A 21,868-nucleotide genomic window follows, 5' to 3' on the forward strand; every position below is an offset into this window, starting at 1 on the left:
ATGATGGGTTTTAAATTTGGTCGTAAAACAATTTAACCTGTTCCACATTAATGGCGTGCGTGCCTCTTTGTGTATGTGTGGGGATGTTTGGGAACGGGTGGAATGGGCGAATTTTTTCACACCACTTTAGTAGCTGCTAAACCTTGTTCTTCTAGCGGAAGTATGTCATTTTTGAGACCTTTCCCATACATAATCGGCATGAACCAGTGCCACAAACAAACCCTGCATGGGGGAGCCGTTTGGAGTTGAACCATTGGATAATGATACAAACGTTCGTCAACACACGCACCACCTGTGTCTGGTGCTCGTGTGTGTTTACGTGCCATTCAGATAGGTGGGGCTTCAGGCAGGGGTCCAGCTAGAGCGGTTGCTTTAAGAAATGTGAATGAGCGTAGAGAGCCTGCCAAACGCGCTGCAATGAATGGTTATACGATCTTCTCGCGAACTATCTTGAATGTTTGTTTTATACTTCTTTCTAGGAGTTCTTCAGCGATCGCGCGCAGTTGGTATGGTCATGCCCGATACCCTTCCGACGAGATTTGCTGTGATCGTGTACTTATCGCATTGGTTCCATTCACTACCATTCGAACTGAGAAAAGCCCAAGATGTGTGTGTCTCGAAAGCACAAACAAACTCATTCCAACTTGGGGCGGCTTTATCCACATCCAGTTACCCGGCCGTACGCCAAGCTGCCTTAAATAAAAAGCGGCTTGACTGCTCTCTCTCTCTCTCTATGCCCGTTCGTTGCGGTGAGGTTCGGAATTTGTCCAATTTCAAATGATGTTGGGCAACAACACAACGTCCACGTGAGAGAGGGTCCGTGTCTTTCCGCTGCCGCTAGCCAAGGAGTCAGGGTTTTGCCTGGTGAGGCTTTTTTTTACCGAGTTTCGATTGTCGCGAAGGTAGTGGCCCAACGAACGCTGGGGATTGTTTGTGTGTGCCCTTAGGGGAGCGCCTAACTGATGGTGGAGGAAAGCGCGTGCGTGTGTATGTGTGCTGTCTAATTTGGTTGTCGGCTGCCAAATGAGTGGCGAGAGAGACCACCCTTGAAGGCAGTGTGACCTTCCACGGCTTTCTCCAATCCTGGGCCAATCTGGAGAACCACCAGATAGATCGAGATCAGTAGGAAGTAATTTTTCTCCACTTCTTCACTTATGTTTCCTGCCGTTCGCGATCACATATGTATGGGCACATTTTCACCTGATTTGATTCTGCTTTGCTTGTTTTTTTTCTCTTTCCCACCTGTCCTTCTTTCACTTGTTACGCACCCGGGCCGCTTCCGTTGCACTAGATTGGAATCGATAGACCCCCCCCCCCTCCCCATTACTGACATACGCGCGCTCTATTGCTCTAAGAGCTGCTGCGGAGCATAAGTTTGATTGAGCTAATCGGTTTGTTAGTTTTTTCTCCGATATTTTCCCTTTCCAATCTAATTCACTTTCAGCGACTGAACCGTACGCAATGGAAGGGGAGGGGTCAGCGACGGTTCGATGATTGTGGCCAAGAGAGGATAAGAAATAAACGCATTATTGGCGCATTGGAATTTAATTTCATAGAAATTAATTTCATCTTCCAATTTTGGGCTGCTGTAATCTGGGGGGGGAGGGGGGGGTTTGGGTGCTAAGGTAGCCCCCCCCTCCCACTAGATGGATACCGCGGGGGAACATATCTACTCACACGCTTCAAGAAGTTAGCGGTTTTTGTTTGAGATTGACATGTGAAGCTGGTACGGAATGTTGTATGTTTCGCTGTACCTCTGAAGGATCTGTCGCCTCCTAAATCACCTTTGCTAAACAATAAACAGGGAAGGCTCAATCTATCACTTTGTTTTTTTAAACACGATAAATTTGACAGTTCCTGTGGGAATTGAAATTTTAAAGAATAAGAAAAACATGTTTTTCCACGGAGTTTAGCTTACCATTTTGGCTGCACAAATTACTTAAAGTATCCACCCTTGGCATCGATGACCATCTGTATCCGCTTCCTGAAACCTGGAGCAAGCCCGGACTACCATAGCCCTGGGTAGGGCCGCAAAAACACTAAATAAACCATCGGGATGAGGGCCGGGGAGCTGGGAAGGGAAACATTGAGGGGTGGCAAAGTCGTAAAAATTGTCTTTAAGTCATTTTTGCTATTTGGCGGCCGTTTGGCAAGGTGTCGAATCTTGTTGCCACACATACGGCCTACCATTGGCCTCTTTAGGTTATCCAGGGCTTGAGGAGACCTTGTCCAGCTGCTTCACATAGCCGCCCGCTTTCAGCCCCCGGTTTCTGCTCGAAGAAATGTCAAAGAACTCGTCGTTCCGTAAGCAATCCGACTGCCCGGTATGATCCTTCCTTTGTACAACAGCCTCAAAACCTCTGTTGCAGGTTTCAACTTGCTTGCGAATATCCTTCACCGTGTTCTAATGCACAAAGCGCCGCCGTCTTGATGGTCCCGGTTTGTGTGTTGCGGCGCGGATCATCATCCGCGTTCCGACGGATTCCACTGATTAAGTTCATTCGACATTTTTTTCACTGTTTCCAAACACTTGTGGCTTTAGAATGACGTATCGTTTGTTTTGATGCAATAACTCAACCACGAACTATAAACGAAATGGCCAAGTGTCAAATTTATCTTGCACACAGTGTATGTATGTGCATTTGAATTTGAAGAATTGGTTTTTCAAAAACATTTATGTATGTGCAAATATTTCAGACAAAACTTTGAAGTCATTTAATTTCATTTAATAGTCATTTAACTAGGTTTTGTCTTGAAGAGTGATCTCAACTTCTCGCGCATCAAGTGCAATTGAAAGGGTACATGCTGGAGATTTCTCACCGATCCCAGCTGAATAGGGCTAATTGTAAGCGAATTAAAGATCAGACAAAAAGAAAGTGCGTCTGTAACTCCGCGCGGCCAAGAAAGTACCATTCCGGCATACCAAAAAATGATGGTTGACAACAAAGCGCTCTCTTAATATGTAACGTCGCATACTGCGGGTAAGATAGTGTGGCGAGGCTTTGTGCTCGGTTCCGTCTTTCATGCTGGGTGGTGTTCATCTAAATGAACCATCTAATGTAACCATTAAGATATACGCGCGGTGATGGGGTCAACTAGAAGTTGGTAAGCTGATGAGTAGGACCATCGGCAATCTTGCCCTTTCCTACGTAGACATTAACGTCGTTAAATGACTAAACCTCTTCGAAACGATCGCCTAAATTAGTAGCTCCCGTCGGGTTGATTAGTGCAAGGGTCGAATCTTTTTTTAATTTTGGATGCCTTTTTCAAAGTCGTACACGTGTTGGACAGTGCAACAAACGCTTCCTATTCATTGCTTTACATATGTTGAGTTTGCTGGGTATCTAACGCTCGGCGAATGTTGAACAGCCTTGCATCGAATAGATTCCATTGCCCTTGAGAATGGAAATCCTTGACTGGTGCTTGCTCAAGTGGGGGACATCGCTCAGCTTTAGATAGTAAAACATTACAAACGAGTCTGATCGACACGGATCGCGCTGAAAGATGGCACCATTTAGAGGGTATCTCACGTTTGACCTCTTCTTGAACCACAACGTGTACTTTAAGGCGTTACTTGGCGCAGCATCTTCGCTCCCTCGAACTCGAGGTGTATTTATGTGAACCATTCACTTGTCGGGGTAAGTAACCAAAAAACTCTCCCCTTCCGACAGCTTGCGTTTCCACATGGGGCGCGCTGTCGGTGGAATGTGTCTGCACTCTATCGATTACGTAAAGAGATACCGCTACGCATTTCGAGATCGTTTGAACCGATCGTTTTCAACCGTATCGTGTATCGCATTACCGGTCACTCCGGCATTTGAGTCTTGAGGTGTGCCTGTGCTGTGCGTTGTTCAACCCCCACTCCGTAAACTAACCTGTCGTCGGCAAAGTGGTGTGACCAAAAGCGTTTTGCAATGGCCGGTAACAGCTTCATTCGTGGCTTAGCGTTTTGGGAGACAATGTTGAAATGGTACAGAATCTGTGCATGCTCCTTTGAGGAATTTAATTGAAGCTGAATATTTTAATTTCTCATCTGCCAAAGGAAGTTCTTTTTAATGTTGCTCATTTTTTCAATGCGATTAACGATTTAAAGATAGTAGTGGTGGGAACTACGGAGTGGATCCATTAATACACTCTGATTCGGACGTAGTAACTCCGGAGTAACTCCGGATTCAACTCAGGAGTAACTTTGGATTCAACTAAGGAGTGCACTGCGGAATCAATTGCAGGTTACTCCGTAAATGTAGAATAGAAATGTTCCCCTACAGTTGGATTGTTTGTCCAAAAATATTAAATTATGCCAGGCACCTCTTTCTCATGCGAAAGGTTGATTTATAATAAAAGAAATAGGTTTCTTCTTTTTCTTCTTGGCGTAACGAACTTAAGGTCATGCCGGCCATCGAAAATGGCTTTCTAGACTGCTGAAACCACGAAACCACGTTTGAAGACCGGCGCTGATGTCGATGTCGCCTGGACCACCGGGCCGGGCTCCAAAGCTCCTAATTAATCCGGAGTAGTTATACCATAGTTACTCCAGAGTAAATTCCAGAATGCCTCGGATCCAGATTAAAACGACTCAGAGAAAAACGAGGATTTATCCCATCACTGAAAGATAGCAATACGGCTAGGCTGTTCCTTATAGAAAAAAACGATTTAAATATGATAACAGATTGTTTAAATCCCATAAATCGCAAAACACTTCAGTCTAGATTCCTTTCCTATTTGCATAGAATACAACACGTCTACGGTCTTTTTATACTGCCGGATCCGGGATTCAAATCTCATCCGGACCGTTTCCCCGGAGTGTGCACTTCACTATCCAACTACGTTGTATCGGCAAGTCTAGTAAGCCATTATTTGGGGACGCATATTCTGGTAAAAAATGTGAGTTAGGCGAGCGAATGTACAACGTGCAAAAATCGAGCAAATTTAAGTTTTCCTCCTTCTGTGCTCAAATAAGCACCTCGTTCGCGATTTTCCATCGCCTAGCAGCTGCAATAAATGCACCGAGACTTGGGGGGAGCACGTTAATTTAACGCCAATCAAATTGTTTCTGCTTTTTTGTTTATTGGAACACTTTTGTACTCGCGTGTCGCGCAATGGTGGTCGCAAACTACAACATCATTTCGCTCCGCCCGGTACTACTACTAGGCGGCCCAATTGGGTTTCACAGTTTTATTAGCACGAATAATGTGCATTGTTGTTTCGGTTGCGTGTGTGGGTGTATGGGAGAATGTTAGGAGATTAATTGGTTTCTGGGCGCAATGTTTACCCAAAAGAGGGAAAATTACGATTAGCGCTTTAACGCAGTATAATCGTTTAATCGTGAAGAGAGTTTTCGTTTATTTACGCCATCCACGTATTGCACTCGGCATAGCGGTAACGAAACGATGTGGGTATGTTTTTTTTGTTTTTATTAGACAAAAAAAACGAGAAATTTTGTTCTTTTTAGGGCCAATCGAAATGCAATTTATATTATTTTGCTCTGTCAAACAAACTTTCACCATGTGTTGATTGTGTTGTGCTGCCTTTTTTGTCGATGCCGAAAATCGTTCGCCTTCCGTCTATGAGCGTTATAGCCATTAATTATCATCTAAGGTAAATAAACATTTAAATACCTTTTTCCCTTAACGGACTGATTGGGGAGGAGGTGGAGTGTAGATAGGAAAACAAGAACCATAACTTTATCGTAATAATTTCGTGCCCGTTTGTCAAATTCTTTCGGCAGTTTGTACGTGCCGACAACCATCGGTTGTTCGTTTATTTACACTTTCCAAACAATTAATGCTCTAGGTTTAATTTTATCAGCCACACATAAACGTGATTCACGATCGCATCGCAAATAAACATGACTAAAAAGATGATTTGTCTTTGCTTTTCCTTCTCTCATTCAGGTCTATCCAAAAGCCTATACTGCAACGGGTTGGACTCTATCAGCGCTTACCTTTTGCGTGGATAATTTACTGCACAACTCCATTATCGCGAATAACCACGCCAGGAGAACCTCTAAACGGTAACACCACCACCCTCAAAATCCCGGAACATCCGTTCGGTCTCTTTTAGAGAAATAACTCTAAACAAAAACGCTCATCATCGAAGAGTCAGCAAACATCCCACGGCAGTGGGAAGTTGTTCGGCCTTACCCCCTTACGGAAAATGGCAACCAGAGAAGATGTGCGCGTGGAAGCTGACCCCATCTATTACGACGACGTTACTGTAGCCCTGAACCTTACCGATAATGTTTGCGCGGAAGGACGCTGCCGGTTGAATAATTATGGTCGTCTTCAGCAACTGTACGGCTGCACGAAAGCTGCGACATCATCGCGTTGGGTCGAATCCATGTCTGGATCCCCATCAGGACAGTGTGTGATAAGAGTGCAGGGTTCGGGTAACCTGTTTTCGATCAACTTTACGCCAAGTTTTCTAACGACTTGCGTATAAAGTCTTGCGTTCAGAAAAGTGGTAATCTTTTTGTTGCCCCAAGAGACACTACGGAGGAAAAAACCCGGGGTAATGAAATAGTGTGAAAAAAAGGTTACATGTGCTAGTAACGGTCAAGATTTATATAGTAATCTTACTACTCTTTGGAAGCTCCAGAAAGTAGAGGTTTAGAAACCCCGCGAGCGCAACGGCAAAAGATAAGGCTCTCAAGGATATTAAGTGATACCGGTACGGTAGATAAGCGAAGGTGCGTTAATCGCTCCTACCGTTGGTTACACGGGTAAACACTCGTCGGATGTACTGCGGCTGGTGCGGGTTTGCAGAATAATCTAGTGTTTTTTAGTGCACACACCGTCATCTCGATAAGAAAAGTGTAAGATATACAAAGCAGCAAAAGTTAGCATCTTTTGCGATCTTGCTAAGTGAATCACAAGATATAATTAATACCCGCCTGCACAGTGGTTCAAAATGTCGTTCCTAAACAATCTGAAGAAGGTGTTTCACCTGGGCAGTGGAGAGGCGAAGAAGAAGCGCATCTTCAACAACATCCGTATGGATACGGATCCGGCCGACTTCTGGGACATGATCGGCGAGCTTGGCGATGGTGCGTTTGGCAAGGTGTATAAAGCACAGAACAGGGAAACGAAACAGTTGGCCGCGGCCAAAATGTGCACACTGGAGGATGAGGAAAATCTCAGCGATCATATGGTGGAGATCGATATCCTGTCCGAGATCAAGCATCCAAACATTGTTGGTCTGTATGAAGCGTTCTCGATCGACGACAAGCTGTGGGTGAGTAATACCTTTCGTGAAGTTTTATAGAACCACATTGATTTCAGAAGGCGGAGGGCGCTCAAATCACACCTGCTAACTACCTTAGGTCTTTTTATTCGACTTTTGTTATGTCGTGAAGTGTGCGGGTTCGTTGTTAAAGGCGACAACGGCGCCTGGGTTCATGCGGTAGGACCGTGTTTCAAATCCCATGTAGAGTGATGAGGACTGACAATTCAGCTACGTGGTATCAGCAAGTCTAGTAAATCATTCGATGCCTGGCGTGACCTTTGCAGGTCGTTAAGGCAAGAAAAAGAATGATAAGAAGATTTTTTTAATGTAAACGATCCTGAATATATTTATATTCAGGGATATTTGAAATTACCGGCACAACAGATATGTGATCCTTTCTACAGCAGATTTTGATTCACTGAAAAACGGCACTGCTGATCTATTCGAGTAGATCTTGCAATACTCCAAATTCGTCATTCACATTTCTAACCTTTCCTGAAATGCTGGGCTTTTGTGAATCGCTCTTGATGCTCCTTTTCTTCCATTTCTTTTGACGCCCTATGCTGATTACATTTTGGATGACCGCTTTATACCCTCAATCAGGATTAAGTCTTGCGGCCAAAAAAACCTAACCCTAAAATACAAATTGAATTCAAAGAATTTCAGCATCCATTTGCTCTGATCCCTTTGTCACTTTTTTGTCCCCGTCTTTATAACTTGAAGTTTAAATTTCCCGTTATTTTAAGACACAAAGTTATGCGATGATTCAGACCCTTTTCGAGAAGTACGAGACTACACTCGGCAACTAGAAACGAACTCCAGAGTGTGTGACAACGTATACGACCATGATGCTGTTTCCAGAATCATATGAAATGCACAAGAGTTGTGTTGAATGACCTGTTGGATCATATTTCTCGACGGGGAATTTTTTTCTCTCCGTATTTTTCCCTTTTTGAAGCTGGTATGGTTGATGCCCACCGACGCAGTAGCGGCATAGGAGTCGTTCCATTCATAAACATCCAATGTGATTTTTTAGCGCAAGCAAATAGGCCGGAAAGTAGAGATCCGTTAGGGTGGTGTTCGTTCGGTAGATAGTTGTGGGCGTAACTAAGGGGGAGGTGGTTCGATATGAAAGGTGGTTTTTGCATGGTTTGAAAGCATTTCAGCAATTTAATCGTTCTTCGTGTTTGCATGTTTGCTTGTTTGTTGCTTGCAGATGCTGATAGAATATTGTGATGGTGGTGCCTTAGATAGTATTATGGTGGAGCTGGAGAAACCTCTCACCGAGGCGCAGATTGCTTACGTATGCAAGCACATGTGCGCCGGACTGTACCATTTACACAAGAACAAGGTGATACACCGGGACTTGAAGGCCGGCAACGTGCTGCTGACAATGGACGGTGGCGTTAAGCTAGGTATGCTGCGTTTGCTGCAAGAGTATACGTGTGGTTGAACGTCAATAATAATGATCGATTCTGATTTTATTCTTTCGCAGCGGATTTCGGCGTTTCGGCCAAAAACAAGCACACGATGCAAAAGCACGACACCTTTATCGGGACACCGTACTGGATGGCGCCGGAGCTGGTGCTGTGCGAAACGTTCCGGGACAATCCGTACGACTTTAAGGTCGATATCTGGTCGCTCGGCATCACGCTGATCGAGTTTGCTCAGATGGAACCGCCGAATAGTGAAATGTCTCCGATGCGAGTGCTGCTCAAGATACAGAAAAGTGAACCACCCAAGCTGGACCAACCGTCAAAGTGGTCGAAACACTTTAATGACTTTCTCGCACGTGCGCTTGTGAAGGTAGGTTGGAATTTATAAGCTGTAAAAAAAAATCATCAACTCAGTGTATTAATAAAATCTCATTTCTTTTCGTGTGTTATCAAACAGGATCCTCAGCAAAGGCCGTCAACAGACGTGCTTATGGGGCTACCGTTCATCAGCGGTAATCTAGACTCGAAACCCATCAAAGACCTTTTGCTCGAGTATAAGGCGGACGTCGTCGAGGAGGAGCTGGTGGACGAGGAAGCTGAGGTGCGTATAGTACGAATGTACTTATGGACATTTGCCACGTGCACCTTGCACAAGGGCAGCATCCTTTCAATGAATGTACCGCGTCTTAGGGTGACGCGGGTTAGAACCAAACGTTGGTTAGAGGAACCAAACCCCAAAAACACAAAATGCCATTTCATTTTCTTTACCAAATCTCATGTTTAATCCACACGTATTCTTTTCCATTCTTTTGCACGCTGCCTCAATAACGATACTAAATAACATCATCGCGTCCATAAAATTGACCTACGGGTTTTCTTCATTTAAATTCGAACAATGAATCTGCTAACAACATGATTACCTTTCACATGAAACACAAACAATAGAAAGCAAAACGACAAGCGAAACGCAGATCGCTCTATCAGAGGGTTGGTAAGTTTTGTCAGACTAGAGCGTTTTGCCCCGTAACAAACCGGCAGTCCGATTGAAAAAAAAATTGCCCCTTTCTTGCGCGTGCAATGTGTGATATTTTTCTTTGTTGGCTTGCGTGTGTGTGTGTTCCGTTTTTATTTTTGTTTCGATAAATTTCTACAATGATCTGTGCTACGGCAGTACGTTTGTACACATCCTTTTGTAGCTGTTTCGGAATATTTCATAGTTAAATTATTATTTAAACCGTCTGTGTGTGAGTGAATGTAAATGTTCGTTAAATTTAGAATCTTTGTTCGCGTTTGATCGCTTTTTTCTCGGGTAAACTTTCAGAATTCAATCGTTTTACACACCCTATTTCCCTTGATTGCGTACTTAAAGAAAGGAAAATCGGTCTGTAGTGCGTAAACGTCTAGTCTGGCAATAGTTCTGTAATGTTTATATTGTTTGATTTAGAAGTTTTCGAGTTTTATTTTGACTTTGATTGCCCTGTTTGTTTGATAATTGTTTTGTCTTTTAAATAGCATGTAGTTTGATTGTTTTCTTTTTCAAAACAACGAATATCATTTCTTTATTTGAATAAAATCGGTTTTTTTTCTCTATCTTAACGCAATTCGTATGAGTTGTGCATATTCAAATGAATACGTTGTACGAAAAATATCCTTTACTTTTGCGTACTTCTGTTCTCATTTAGTAGAAGTTATGTTTATAAAAAAAATACTTAAAAGCAAAAAACATACCTTATAAGTAAATTAATTGATTTCATATTGCCAATTTGTGTCATTCTTTAGGAACCCCGCAATTCTGCTCTTCCGCTCGACTTGGATGATGATTCTTCGTCCCTGCAGAGTCAAGAAACTGACAAGCGTAAGTTACCATCGTGTTATTCAATTGAAAGAATCTGCAATAACTGTTTCGCACCAGTTCCAGATACACCTACGTCCCTATCGAAATCGTCCAGGGATTCGAAAGAGTCTACTCCCGTTCCTACCACCGAAGATGATTCCAGCAAAGCGAAAATTGGCCCGATACCGGTTCCGGTCGGTGCGGCGGCAGGTCCGCCGGTCACGGTACCGCCGGAGAAAACTCCTGCCAGTGTTGAAACTAAAACGGAAATCAAAAAATCCCAACCCGCGCCGCCAAACGCCACATCACCGGCCGGCGGAGAGATTTCACCGCAACAAACGATCCGAACGGCTTCTTCCTCATCGAACATCAGTGGTGGAGCGGTGAATGTTCCCACACCGGTGCTGCCGGTGCCTAAAGAAGTTATCTCTGAAGTACCACCATCACCGCTGCCCACGAGCGAATTCCATTCTGAGCCAGTGGTTGGTAGTGAGCCGAGGAGGACGTCGGTTGCTGGCAGTTCGGCCAATTCTTCCGCTGTCAAAAAAGGACCAGCACCTCCACCACCACAAACACCAACATCGCCAACGGTCAAGCAACAACCTTCAATGTTGCTGCCGTTTGATGGATCTGTGTCGAAGGATGTGGTACCACCAACACCACCTGAAACGCCACAAACACCACCGGAAAATGATTCCACGGTACGGGCACTCGATCGTCCAGATGCAACGGTACTGGGCGGTGCGATGCCCCCACCACCTCCGGCTCTGATGCGAATGGGAAGCAGCGGTGTGATTGAAGAGCAGCACACCAAGTCACCCCGCAAGGAGCATGCACCGACACCACCGTACGATCGAGATAGTTCCAAGACTTCCACCCCAACGAGCGCTAAATCGATCGTTAGTAGCCTCCAGGAGCGTCCTTCATCACCGAAAGCTCCTTCTAGTAATAACAATGTTGCCATTCCGAGAGCGGTTCATCCGCCTTCCTCTACTTTACAGGAGGAGGTTGGAGTTGACGAGGGAGTGAAAGTAACCTCCACCTCAACGCCATCCGCAGCACGTAATCAACTGCCACATCATGCTACGTTGATGAATAGCTCGTCCTCCTCCTCAACTACGTCCATCACGATCAACGATGCTACCGTACTGTCTGATCCCTCGAACAGCTTAGCGAGTAACGTGGCACAGGTGACAGTTGTCACCAGTCACCCACCGGTGATCATCGATAACTCTATTCCTTTGCCACCAGCGGCCGGATCTGCAGTAGCAACAGCAGTTGCATCTTCCGGCACATCTTCGTCTGCCTCGTCGACGAAATCATTCGGTTCCTCTCAGCAGCGCCGTTCTCGTGTCATATCTCCACCGGGTACGGGTGCCCACGATGAGGTGATTATCGTCTCGAACGAGCTGAATAAAACGCATGTGAACGAATCGTCGACGGATGATGACTTCCAATCGTTGGACAGTCTGGAGAATGTTTCTACGCGTCATCATCCTATTCGAACACCCTCTCAGTTAGCAGCTGGCGGACGAGCGATTGCACGAAAGCTGGACGAAAGCGAGGTGCTGATCGTTAGCTCCGGCTTTGACGATCGGCGTGATCGAGTGCAGTTGGTGGATGAGATAAACGCCGGATCGCCGGATCGTGATGTGGATGCGTATGGTGACGGTGATCTGTTTAATGCGAGCAGCAATAATCCACTGAATAACAGCAGCAAACTATTGCTGGACACTAGTCATGTATCAGTCGTAACGGTGGGTGAGGAAGAAATCAAGGTGAAGGATTCCTCACAACATCATCCGCAGCTGATCAACAATCCGCACCCGTCTCCGCATCAATACCATCACGATTCTACCAGCGACCTGTCGAACGTTAGCTGCGGTCCGAGCGAATCGAGTGATGATGTGAAGGTGGACATAGTGGTGGGAGTGGGCGGCCGTCAGCAGATATCCGCACAGCAACAGGCTTTGCATCATCTGCACCAACAGCAAAGATCACCATCCGGGTCCTCGATATCGCTTCCAAGCCAAACGGGCAAGGGAGCCGTTAGTGGTGGTAGTGTTATCAATGGTAATAGATATAATGGTGGCACCGAGTTCCACGAGAGCCGCGAGGACGTTAGTATAATTGTGAATAAGCGAAAGATTGAAAAGTCTCGGATTTCCCCGGACAGTAGTGTTGGTTCGCTGGATGGTGGTGGATCCGTACGTTCGGCCAGCACGCCCATTCATCAGAATCATAATCATTCGCACCAGCATGGTGGTGGCGTCGTGATCGCTGGGAACCATCATCAACGAACAGGTAGCAGTGGAACGGCTCCAGTATTGGCAAAGCATCTACACGATCGAAGCGATGCGGAAAGCATTGCAACCACCACTAGTCATGATAGTCGGGAACATGCATCGGTCGAGCTGGAAGAAGAGGTAACACTCCGGCGGAAGCCACTTCCTTCGCTTGATCTTGAAGATGACAAGGTGCCACCATCTGTCGGAGGAACAGTATCATCCGGATCGTCCACCTTGGTCAGTAGTGCCGGTGGTAACAGTGTTGCTACGACAACCACAGTAGCAGGAACACCGGGAGTTGCTGGAGTTGCTGCTGGTACTGCTCCTGCTGCTGCTGCTGCTACAGCAACCACCGGCGGTAATGGTACAGCTGGCATCAGACAAAAAACTAACCGTAACTTTACCAAGGAAGAGTTGCATCTGCAAAATCTGAAAAAGAAAACGCGCAAACGAACGCGCAAATTCGAGATCGATGGGGTACAGGTGACGACCACCACCAGCAAGGTGATCTACAGCGATGAGGATAACAACAAGCTGTACGATGATCATCTGTTCCGCAAGCAGGAACTACGCGAGCTGAAGATGCTACAGAAACAGGAGAAGAAACAGTTCTACGATCTGCAGGGTAAGGAAGCGATCGCCAAAGAGCAGCAGGAGAAAAAGTTCGAACAGGAGCGTATGCAACTCGAGCGTACGTTCGAGGCAGACATGGACGTGCTGGCCCGCCAGCACCGACAGACGGTGGAGAAGTTCGAACAACAGCAGGAAGCGGAACTTCGCAACACGTCCAAGAAGATACGGGCGGAACAGGAACGAGACTTGAAGCTGGTAAGTTTGTCGAATTTTAAATTTATGTGAAGAACTTTTACACCATCGTATGAATATTTCACTTTTGCTAAGATAATTTTCACGGTTGTCTAGTCATTTTTAACGATTATCAAATAATAAAAGTATGAGCAGGGCATCGGTTTTGGCGTATATAACATTGTATCCGAGGCATATTTCCAACTACGCCAGCCATGCTCGATATATGTAGCGGAGCTCGCCGCAATCTTTTACGCCTTGTTAATAATAAGTGCTTGTCCTCCAGACGAATATTCTATATTCTCCGACAGTTTAAGCGCTGTCGAAGCATTAAAATCTGTGAAGGCTATTAAGAGCCCGGACTACTTCGTAAAAGAAATATTAAAGGTCTTAAGCTCATTGTTTGAGAAATCATTCCGGATATCTCTTGTTTGGCTGCCTGCACATTGCGGAATCTTCGGCAATGAAAAGGCAGACCAATTGGCCAAAAAGGGTGCTTCGGAAGGGTCCTTTTTCGACAGGCTTATCTTACCTCACGAGTACATGCGTGCCCCACAGTCTCTCTGCATGGCTCGGTGGCAGAGTTTGTGGGACACCGATGAGCTCGGGAGGTTTCTTTATTCGATCACTCCCCAAGTGTCCTTGAAGCCTTGGTTCCACGGCATCTCAGGTGATCGTGCGTTCATTCGAATGATGTCTAGGCTTAGGTCTAACCATTTCGCTTTGGGCGCGCATCTCCAGCGTAAAGGACAGGTCGACTCCAAAGTATGTGGCTGCGGCCTCGGATACCATGACATAGATCATCTTCTATGGTCTTGTGTGGAATACGAGGCTGCTCGACCCGCCTTGTTAGACGCAGTCCGGGGCATTGGAAAGTTGCCGGATACTCCAATTCGGGACCTGCTGGGAGACTGCGACGAGGTCTACCTGAGAGTAATCTTTCTCTTCTGCCGTGCTAACGGATTATTAGTGTGATCCCCTTCCCCCCCACTACTCCCACTGTTTGTCTGTCTTATATATGTTGTACCTCGCTTGTATGAATGATGATGGATGAATGGATGAATGAATGAATGAATGTATGAATGAGTACGATGCGTGAAGGGTTGGGTACCATATGGAAGCAGTTGCAGCGGCCAATGCTATGGATGGACATCCCAGCGAAAGGGAGAGGAAGACTTCAAGATTGGACACAATCAGGAATCTTCGAAATGGAAAACGATCAAGACCCCCGCTACCATCTGGACCACGAGCATGGAAACGCCTGACATACCCCGGGATAAGTTACCCTCACACGATAAGACCCTCGCTAGGAACACGACTTTGGCTTTGGATGACGGAACATACGCAACGGAACAACCGAGCACACCCGGGATATGGTGCCCTTTCACAGCTCGGAGAAGGAAATGTCTCCCAGCAAAGAGGAAAGGAGTATACTAATTTTAAGTTTATTGTAAGCAATACGGCCAGGCCGTCCCTTATGAATAAAAAAAAAATAATAATAATAAAAGTATGGTCTTTTACCCATACTTGATATCCAATTATAGCACACATTCAAAATTGCCATTGAGTCTAATGATTGCACGTTCGCCGCCGTAATTTTAGTACACTTTATTTCAATCCTCAACATCAGATTAATTAAAATGGTGATAATAATTTTAATGAATCACAGATTCACCTAGTCCGATATTTTTGAACTCATTTTACCGGCGATTCTTATAGAAGAACGTTTTCATTCTAGAAATTGAAGCTTGATTTCAATGACTGACATTTTATGTCAGTCATTGATGTGCAATAATGTTTAAGTATTACAGCTATTTTTACCAACATGTGTGCAACAATTGGTAGGGTGGTGTGTCATAATAGGCAGCTTACCCCACATATAAATATAAAATGTAGTTTCATTCGTATACATCATGCTTAATCAAAAAGTAATTTGCTTAACCTTAAACAACCCGCTCTATTCATTTGATGGTGAAAAAATATCCTTACAGAAATTAAAAGTGCAGTTCATAAGTAAAAATAATCTGTAAAACGCTGTAATGCGCAGCATAATGTCCATCAATGAAGAGTAATTCTTTCATCAATGTTTTTTTGCTTTACTTTATTTTGTTTCTATTTAGTTCCGCGACAGTTTGAAGCAGGAAATACGGTTGCTCAAGCAGGAGGTCGATCTGCTGCCGAAGGAAAAGCGAAAAGATGAGTTCCGCAAGCGGAAAACACAGATGGAGTTTGAGCATGAGGAGCGGGAAAAATCGTTCCTGTCATCGCTGTCAGAAAATCATGAGCTAGCACTGCGGCGAATCAGCGAAATATATCGCGAAAAGCTGTCCGCTACCGACAAAGGTTACCTGCAGCAAAAGCAAACGGTAATTGATTTGGGCTAGTGGAAATGTTTGTTTTTATAACGTATTAAGGTGGTACACTCTGTGGCACAATGTTTTTGAGATAATTTCAATTTTAGGACAAGAATGGGATACTTACAGTGACCGCCAATAATATAAGACCACTTTCTTTTTCATTTTTCAAAAAACCGATTTCAATACTTCTACTAGGTATAACTTTACAAAATTTTGGTAGAATGATCATTAGCAATTGAACTATCTACAGCCTTTTTTTCGTCCAAAAGTTAATCAATAATTTAATAATAAAATAATTTGTCATAAGTTTGAAGCATTTTCGACTAACAAAAATATAACTTTTTTATTAGCACATTTAACTGATCCTAGAGTTTAAATATGCAACGAAGGGATGCTCAAAATTACAACAAAATTTTGTTTTGAATGTTAAAATTTATGAGTGGAACACATATGAGTGGACAGGAACATGTTCCCAAAATATTCAAATAAATTTCACAAAAAAAACTAGGTTGATTCGTTGAAAATTGGCTTCACAATCTCATATTTACCAGATGTGCGATAGTAGGCGATCCTATTTTATTGGCTATTACTGTGCATTGGGCTACGCCAACACCTAATGAAAAATGTATTCATTAACCAACTTTTTCTGTAATAAATATTCAACTACACCAGGCAATGAGAACGCGCGAAGCGATGCTGTGGGAGCTTGAGGAGAAACACATTCACGACAAGCATCAGCTGGCGAAGCGTCACGTGAAAGACATCTGTTTCATGCAACGGCACCAGATGATTATCCGCCACGAGAAGGAATTGGATCAAATCAAGCGGTAAGGGTCGTGCATTCTTAAGTTTTTCTCTTTTTGATTCTCATTAATGTTGTACTGCCTTCGATACCGCGCACAGTATGATCACTCGGAAGGAAGAGGAACTGCTGAAGCGGCAAACGATCGAGAGGCGAGCACTGCCAAAGAGAATCCGGGCCGAACGGAAGGCTCGCGATATGATGTTCCGTGAATCGTTGCGCATTTCGATGACCACCGATCCGGAGGTGGAGCGGGACAAACTGAAAAAGGTAACAACATCGTGCGCGATGTGTCTCAAGAGTATATATTTGTATGGTATAATTCATGCGAATTGTGTGATCTTTCGTTATTCCAATGTGCGCAGTTCCAAGAGCAGGAGAAGAAGCGATACAACCAGGAGCAGTTGCGTTTTGAAACAAAGCACAGCAAACAACTGGAAGAGTTACGAGCTACCTCAGAAGGGTCGATTAGGTAAGTATTTGTTTGCTTATTGTTTATTTATTTCAAATGTCTGCCTTAAAGGCATCACAATGTTAGTTAGTAACTGACATTAAGGGAAAGATAAGGATGAGGAAGCACGAAAACGGAAAAAAGAGAACGGGACATGATAGTCGAATAGATGCAGAGAGTTGTTAAATGCAGCTTGCTCTCTGAAGAGAGGCCGTAAGGCGTTAGTCTGGTTGGGAAATGGAGAGGATGTCTAACACGCAGGTGACAGGAAAGTGCATGTATGGAAATATAGGAAAGAAGGAGAGAAGCCTCAATGTTGCTATAAAATTGTTTGCAGATTTGGAGGGTTTCGAAGCCTAACGGGCCGTCGAGTGGTAAATCGCGTGAATGAGTAATGAGACCCAACATACGGTTAGCTTTACCGAGAGTAAATTCCAATTGTTTGTCAAACTTATGTTTCTTATCTAGCCACACACCTAGATCCTTGATCGATGGAATATGATTAATGTCGATACCACAAATTCTATACCTCCAGAAGAGTTGATTGCTAGAACGACAAAGCAAGATAACTTTACATTCCTTCGGACAAAGTAATAGACAATTTGCACCAAGCTTAAAAGGAAGCGAGGAAACAGTCTGATGACGTGGTTACAGGGAGAAATATTTTGAGATCATTAGCGTAAATGAGAACACTCTTCCAAAGAGAAGAACTTTTACACAATTATTAACAAACAACAGGGAGAGTCAGAGGAACACTGCCCTCAACGATCCAATGAATATGTCAGAAAAGGAATCTTGAATTCTAACTTTGTAAGTTCTACCAGGAAGATATGAACTTAACCAAGGCAGAGTCTATATAGTTTGGCAACCAAGAAGTCATTCGGAATACTGTCGAATGCTGCTGTACAGTCGGCATAGACAGTATCTAATTGACGGACAATGGACATATTCCCAAACATTGACAAGACAAGGGACATGAGGTTAGACAAGAAAGAATGTTTCGGCATACAGCCGTTGCCGACAAATTTGATCTCTAGCCAGGAATTTTTGACAGCACTCATCAATTTTTGTATGTACAGCATCAATTTTTGTCTGTACAGTATCAATCTACGAGAGAATGCATTAATTTTTGATCCTAGGGTAATAGTTGTTGACTCTTCGACATAATTTTTTTACACATACAAACCAGATTTGTTTTGAAGTATAGCAGATGAATATTTTCTTCTAGCTGAGCGCAGTCAAAAATGCAAGCCTTCAAACCAAAAAAAAAAAATCCTGATTTAAATTCTACTGCCAACAGGGAATGCATTGCCGTTTTATCATAATTTTTGTGGCTTATTGTTTCGCTTCTCTTGCTACCTACAGGGAACTGGAGCAACTGCAGAACGAAAAGCGGAAGCAGCTTCTTGAGCACGAAACGGCTAAACTTCGTGAATGCGACGAAGCATTGCAAAAGGAGCTTCGCGAATGGAAGGCCCAACTGATGCCCCGAAAACAGGTAAGTGTGCGATAGACGAGGCTTAAGATGAATGATATTTCCACTCAATAGCGGGAGTTGGAAAGGACTTTGTAGGAACAGCAAAGGGTGTGTACCTGTTTTTTGTGCCGCAACACAGTGAATGAAATATTTAAATTTTGGTAAACGATTAAGTTTCTACTGGACGACATAGGTTGCTGACGAATTGCTACATGAACCATATTTTCAGTAGTACAAAAAGTTAAACTTTAATAACATATTCAAACTTTGTTTTTCTGAACGATTAACGGTTGTGATCAAGAATTTGAAATACTTATTTTAAAAGAGTTCGAAATTAACAAATACCTAAAACCTACCCTAAACTAAAATGATGTGTGCGTAAAATTACTACCACTAAGGCGCCCAGTTGCATACGTGTTTCGTTAATCGTTCGGAATATGGTTGCGATGATGTAAAAAATGGCAATGTAGCATGGTCGCTGATTGAAAAAAAAAAAACTAATTGGCTTCTTAACAGATAATACGTTTTCAGCGTAACCTCTTTGTTTTTCAAATAACATTTTGCTGTACAGTTAAACTAACCGTAATGAAATGTATTTTTCCTTCCTCTTTTTCTTATGCCTCTACCAAACACTCGTAAACCATGTGCTACACAAACACAAACACACACACACACACACACACACACACACACACACACACACACACACACACACACACACACACACACACACACAAACAACACCCTCGTCATGCCACAAACATACTCATTATCCAATACACACACATACACACACAATGTGTCCTTCTGGATTACATTCCCATTGTTTTTTTTTTCAACACGGCATCCAATCCCATTTTTCCTCGCTTTCAACGCTCTTATCTACCGACGCGGACGCGGAATGAATGTGTTTTAGGCGATTGAGAAGCATCTAAGCCGCATGGTGGACGAGTACGAGGACCGTTGGGGTCCGGTCGATCGCCGCGAGTTTGATGGCGATTTTACCGTGCCGCCGGAGCTGCGTAATCGCACCAATTCCCTCAATACCCTTTCCCTCCGGCTGCTGAACATCACGCGCTCCCGTACGTTCCTAACGCTTCCCACGATGGCAAACGGTGGCGTTGCTGGTGGCGGCGGTAACGGTGGTGGTAGCACAAACCGGAACAGTATACACAGCTCGGTGCCGGATCTTAGTCGGTCCATGCCCAACACGCCCAACTCCGGGCACAAACTTTCACTCGCGTCGTCGTACGATTCGGTGCTAGAAGAGAATGAGGGTGAAAATCAACCGCCGGCGGTTGCGGGTCGTAGCGGTGGTAGAAGCGGTAGCTATCAGCCCCAATCAGCCATCAAGTACATCCACACGAACGACCCGGTAGTGAGCGGTAATGTGCATGTAAGACGCAAATCGGAAGACATGCTTTCGGGCAAGTCACGATCTACGCGTGTTCCGATTAAATCATTCCTCTACTCGAACACCCCGGTTGGAACGAGTCGGAACGAGTACGCCGGTACTGGATCATCTCTGTACTACGGTGGTGATTATGGTGGTGGGTCTCGGGGAACACCGACCGGACCGATGGCGTATTATTCCGATTCGAAGGATCGGGTTGTTTCGATCCGTGTGAACAATCAGACCACTAATCGGAAACCGGCCAATATTTTCGAGGGTATGTCTAATCGCTCCAATATACCACAACCTTACACGGCTTCCGGTGGTACGATGCCTCGTCGTACGTCCGCCGGTTGGGGACCGAGCCGACTCGGAGACAACACGTTCACTACCGCATCGGACGCAAACATTAACCGCCTGACAACGTTCAGTTCCGCCCGTGGGGGGCTTCCACTTCCTACTGCGAATGGTAGCGGCGGCGGTGGTCTCAAGACTACGACACCGGGTTTGAAACTATCACCTTCGACTCCTGTGCTACTTGCACCGAGTAAGGATGATGATACGGTGGTTTAAACCATCTAAAACGATGACGCATGTGCCCGACTCTAGAACCGGATGTGTAGTGTATAGCTGTGCCCGGTGAAACACCATTTCGTTACAGGACCACGTTTGACACTTTTGTCAATATATCCATCCTATCAATTTCCTTAAACGCCTAGCACTACTCGAATCCTAGTCATGCACACACACACACACCCACACAAACGCCCACATATGCTTTTTCCAATTTTCCAACGCACCTGAAACAGCATGTCACGCAAAATCCAACGAGATACAACGTGGAACTACCAACCTTCAAGAAGAACGTCAACGAAATGTTTCGATTCATACTAACCTGCTACCACTGCTACTAACCACAACGAATGGCTACTAACCTCTAAGGCGATTGGAAAAAAGCACCTACTAATACATCTACTGCAACATACATCATGTTCTATATGTTTAAAAAAAAAAACTGTGTAAGAGAGTCTTCAGCGGATGTGCAGAAAAAAGCCATGATGAACGAAACCAGAGTTCCGTAGAAAAACGATCTTGATCATGCAAGATTGTGCGCGGCTTCAATTTCTCCGGAAATACAGAGGAATGAGTCCTTGGACGAATTTTAATGGAGTGCTAACAAACGGAACCTTCCGTTCCCCAAAATCCTTCCTCTTTGCTTCCTCAATTAACGTCCGCTTCAACTGTCAACGCCTCTTGACGCCTGACATTATGCAACCGTCCGTTAAATCAGGTTGGTGTTTTTTTCTTAGAAGAAATTTTTATTCGTTGCACCTACAAACATGTGCCCACTACCTGTGTTTTGTGTTGTGCAGTTGGTTGTTGATTACTGTTCGTTTACCGTTTTTTCTTCCTCTTTCATTTGTGTTTCATACCATTTATTTATGTATGTTTATTAATTAAGAAATGGTTTGTTTTATTATTGTGTTTCAGCATGATCATTATCTGTGTGTTTTGTGCTAATGTAATGCTGTATTGCTGTATCTGTTTGAATGGTACTTATTTAGGAATCCATGTGTTTTATGTTAAACAGAATATTGTTTACCCAGCAAAGCGTGGGTCGCTCGGGGACAATCGCGAAATAACTACAACATAACTCATTTCTCGCACACTGGTAATTAGGATTCATCGTGCTACCGTCGCGGCGTCATACTAACACAAACCAACCACACGTGATCTTTGGAGGCTGGAGGGCGCGTGCAATCGCCCGAACGAGCACAGCGGTGGCAAGTGATTCATATTTA

At 44.3% G+C, this 21,868-nt stretch overlaps 3 protein-coding genes across 4 annotated transcripts in view; 2 read left to right on the forward strand and 1 right to left on the reverse strand.

Moving 5' to 3' along the window:
• Nucleotides 1-21,868, reverse strand: part of LOC126556186 (mitochondrial genome maintenance exonuclease 1-like) — a 306,337-nt gene that overhangs the window by 190,613 nt on the left and 93,856 nt on the right. The window lies entirely within an intron of this gene.
• The window catches only part of LOC126567431 (protein LTV1 homolog), a 255,962-nt gene that overhangs the window by 176,999 nt on the left and 57,095 nt on the right, over nucleotides 1-21,868 (forward strand). The gene's annotated exons all lie outside the window — the stretch shown is intronic.
• Nucleotides 6,905-20,639, forward strand: LOC126568751 (uncharacterized). Its single transcript, XM_050225346.1, has 12 exons — nucleotides 6,905-7,233; nucleotides 8,441-8,639; nucleotides 8,720-9,030; nucleotides 9,118-9,261; nucleotides 10,440-10,515; nucleotides 10,573-13,610; nucleotides 15,707-15,952; nucleotides 16,616-16,770; nucleotides 16,847-17,015; nucleotides 17,111-17,217; nucleotides 18,562-18,694; nucleotides 19,590-20,639. Exons 1-12 carry the CDS (start codon nucleotides 6,910-6,912, stop codon nucleotides 20,637-20,639), a joined length of 5,952 nt encoding a protein of 1,983 aa, XP_050081303.1. The 5' UTR covers nucleotides 6,905-6,909.

Source organism: Anopheles maculipalpis, chromosome 2RL, assembly GCF_943734695.1.
Source record: "Anopheles maculipalpis chromosome 2RL, idAnoMacuDA_375_x, whole genome shotgun sequence".
In the NCBI taxonomy this organism is placed as follows: domain Eukaryota; kingdom Metazoa; phylum Arthropoda; class Insecta; order Diptera; family Culicidae; genus Anopheles; species Anopheles maculipalpis.

Coding starts and splice junctions, on each gene's coding strand:
- LOC126568751 (XM_050225346.1), top strand. CDS start 6,910: ATGTCGTTCCTAAACAATCTGAAGAAGGTGTTTCACCTGGGCAGTGGA. Junction 8,640..8,719: donor GGACGGTGGCGTTAAGCTAG/GTATGCTGCGTT, acceptor ATTCTTTCGCAG/CGGATTTCGGCGTTTCGGCC. Junction 15,953..16,615: donor ACCTGCAGCAAAAGCAAACG/GTAATTGATTTG, acceptor CAACTACACCAG/GCAATGAGAACGCGCGAAGC.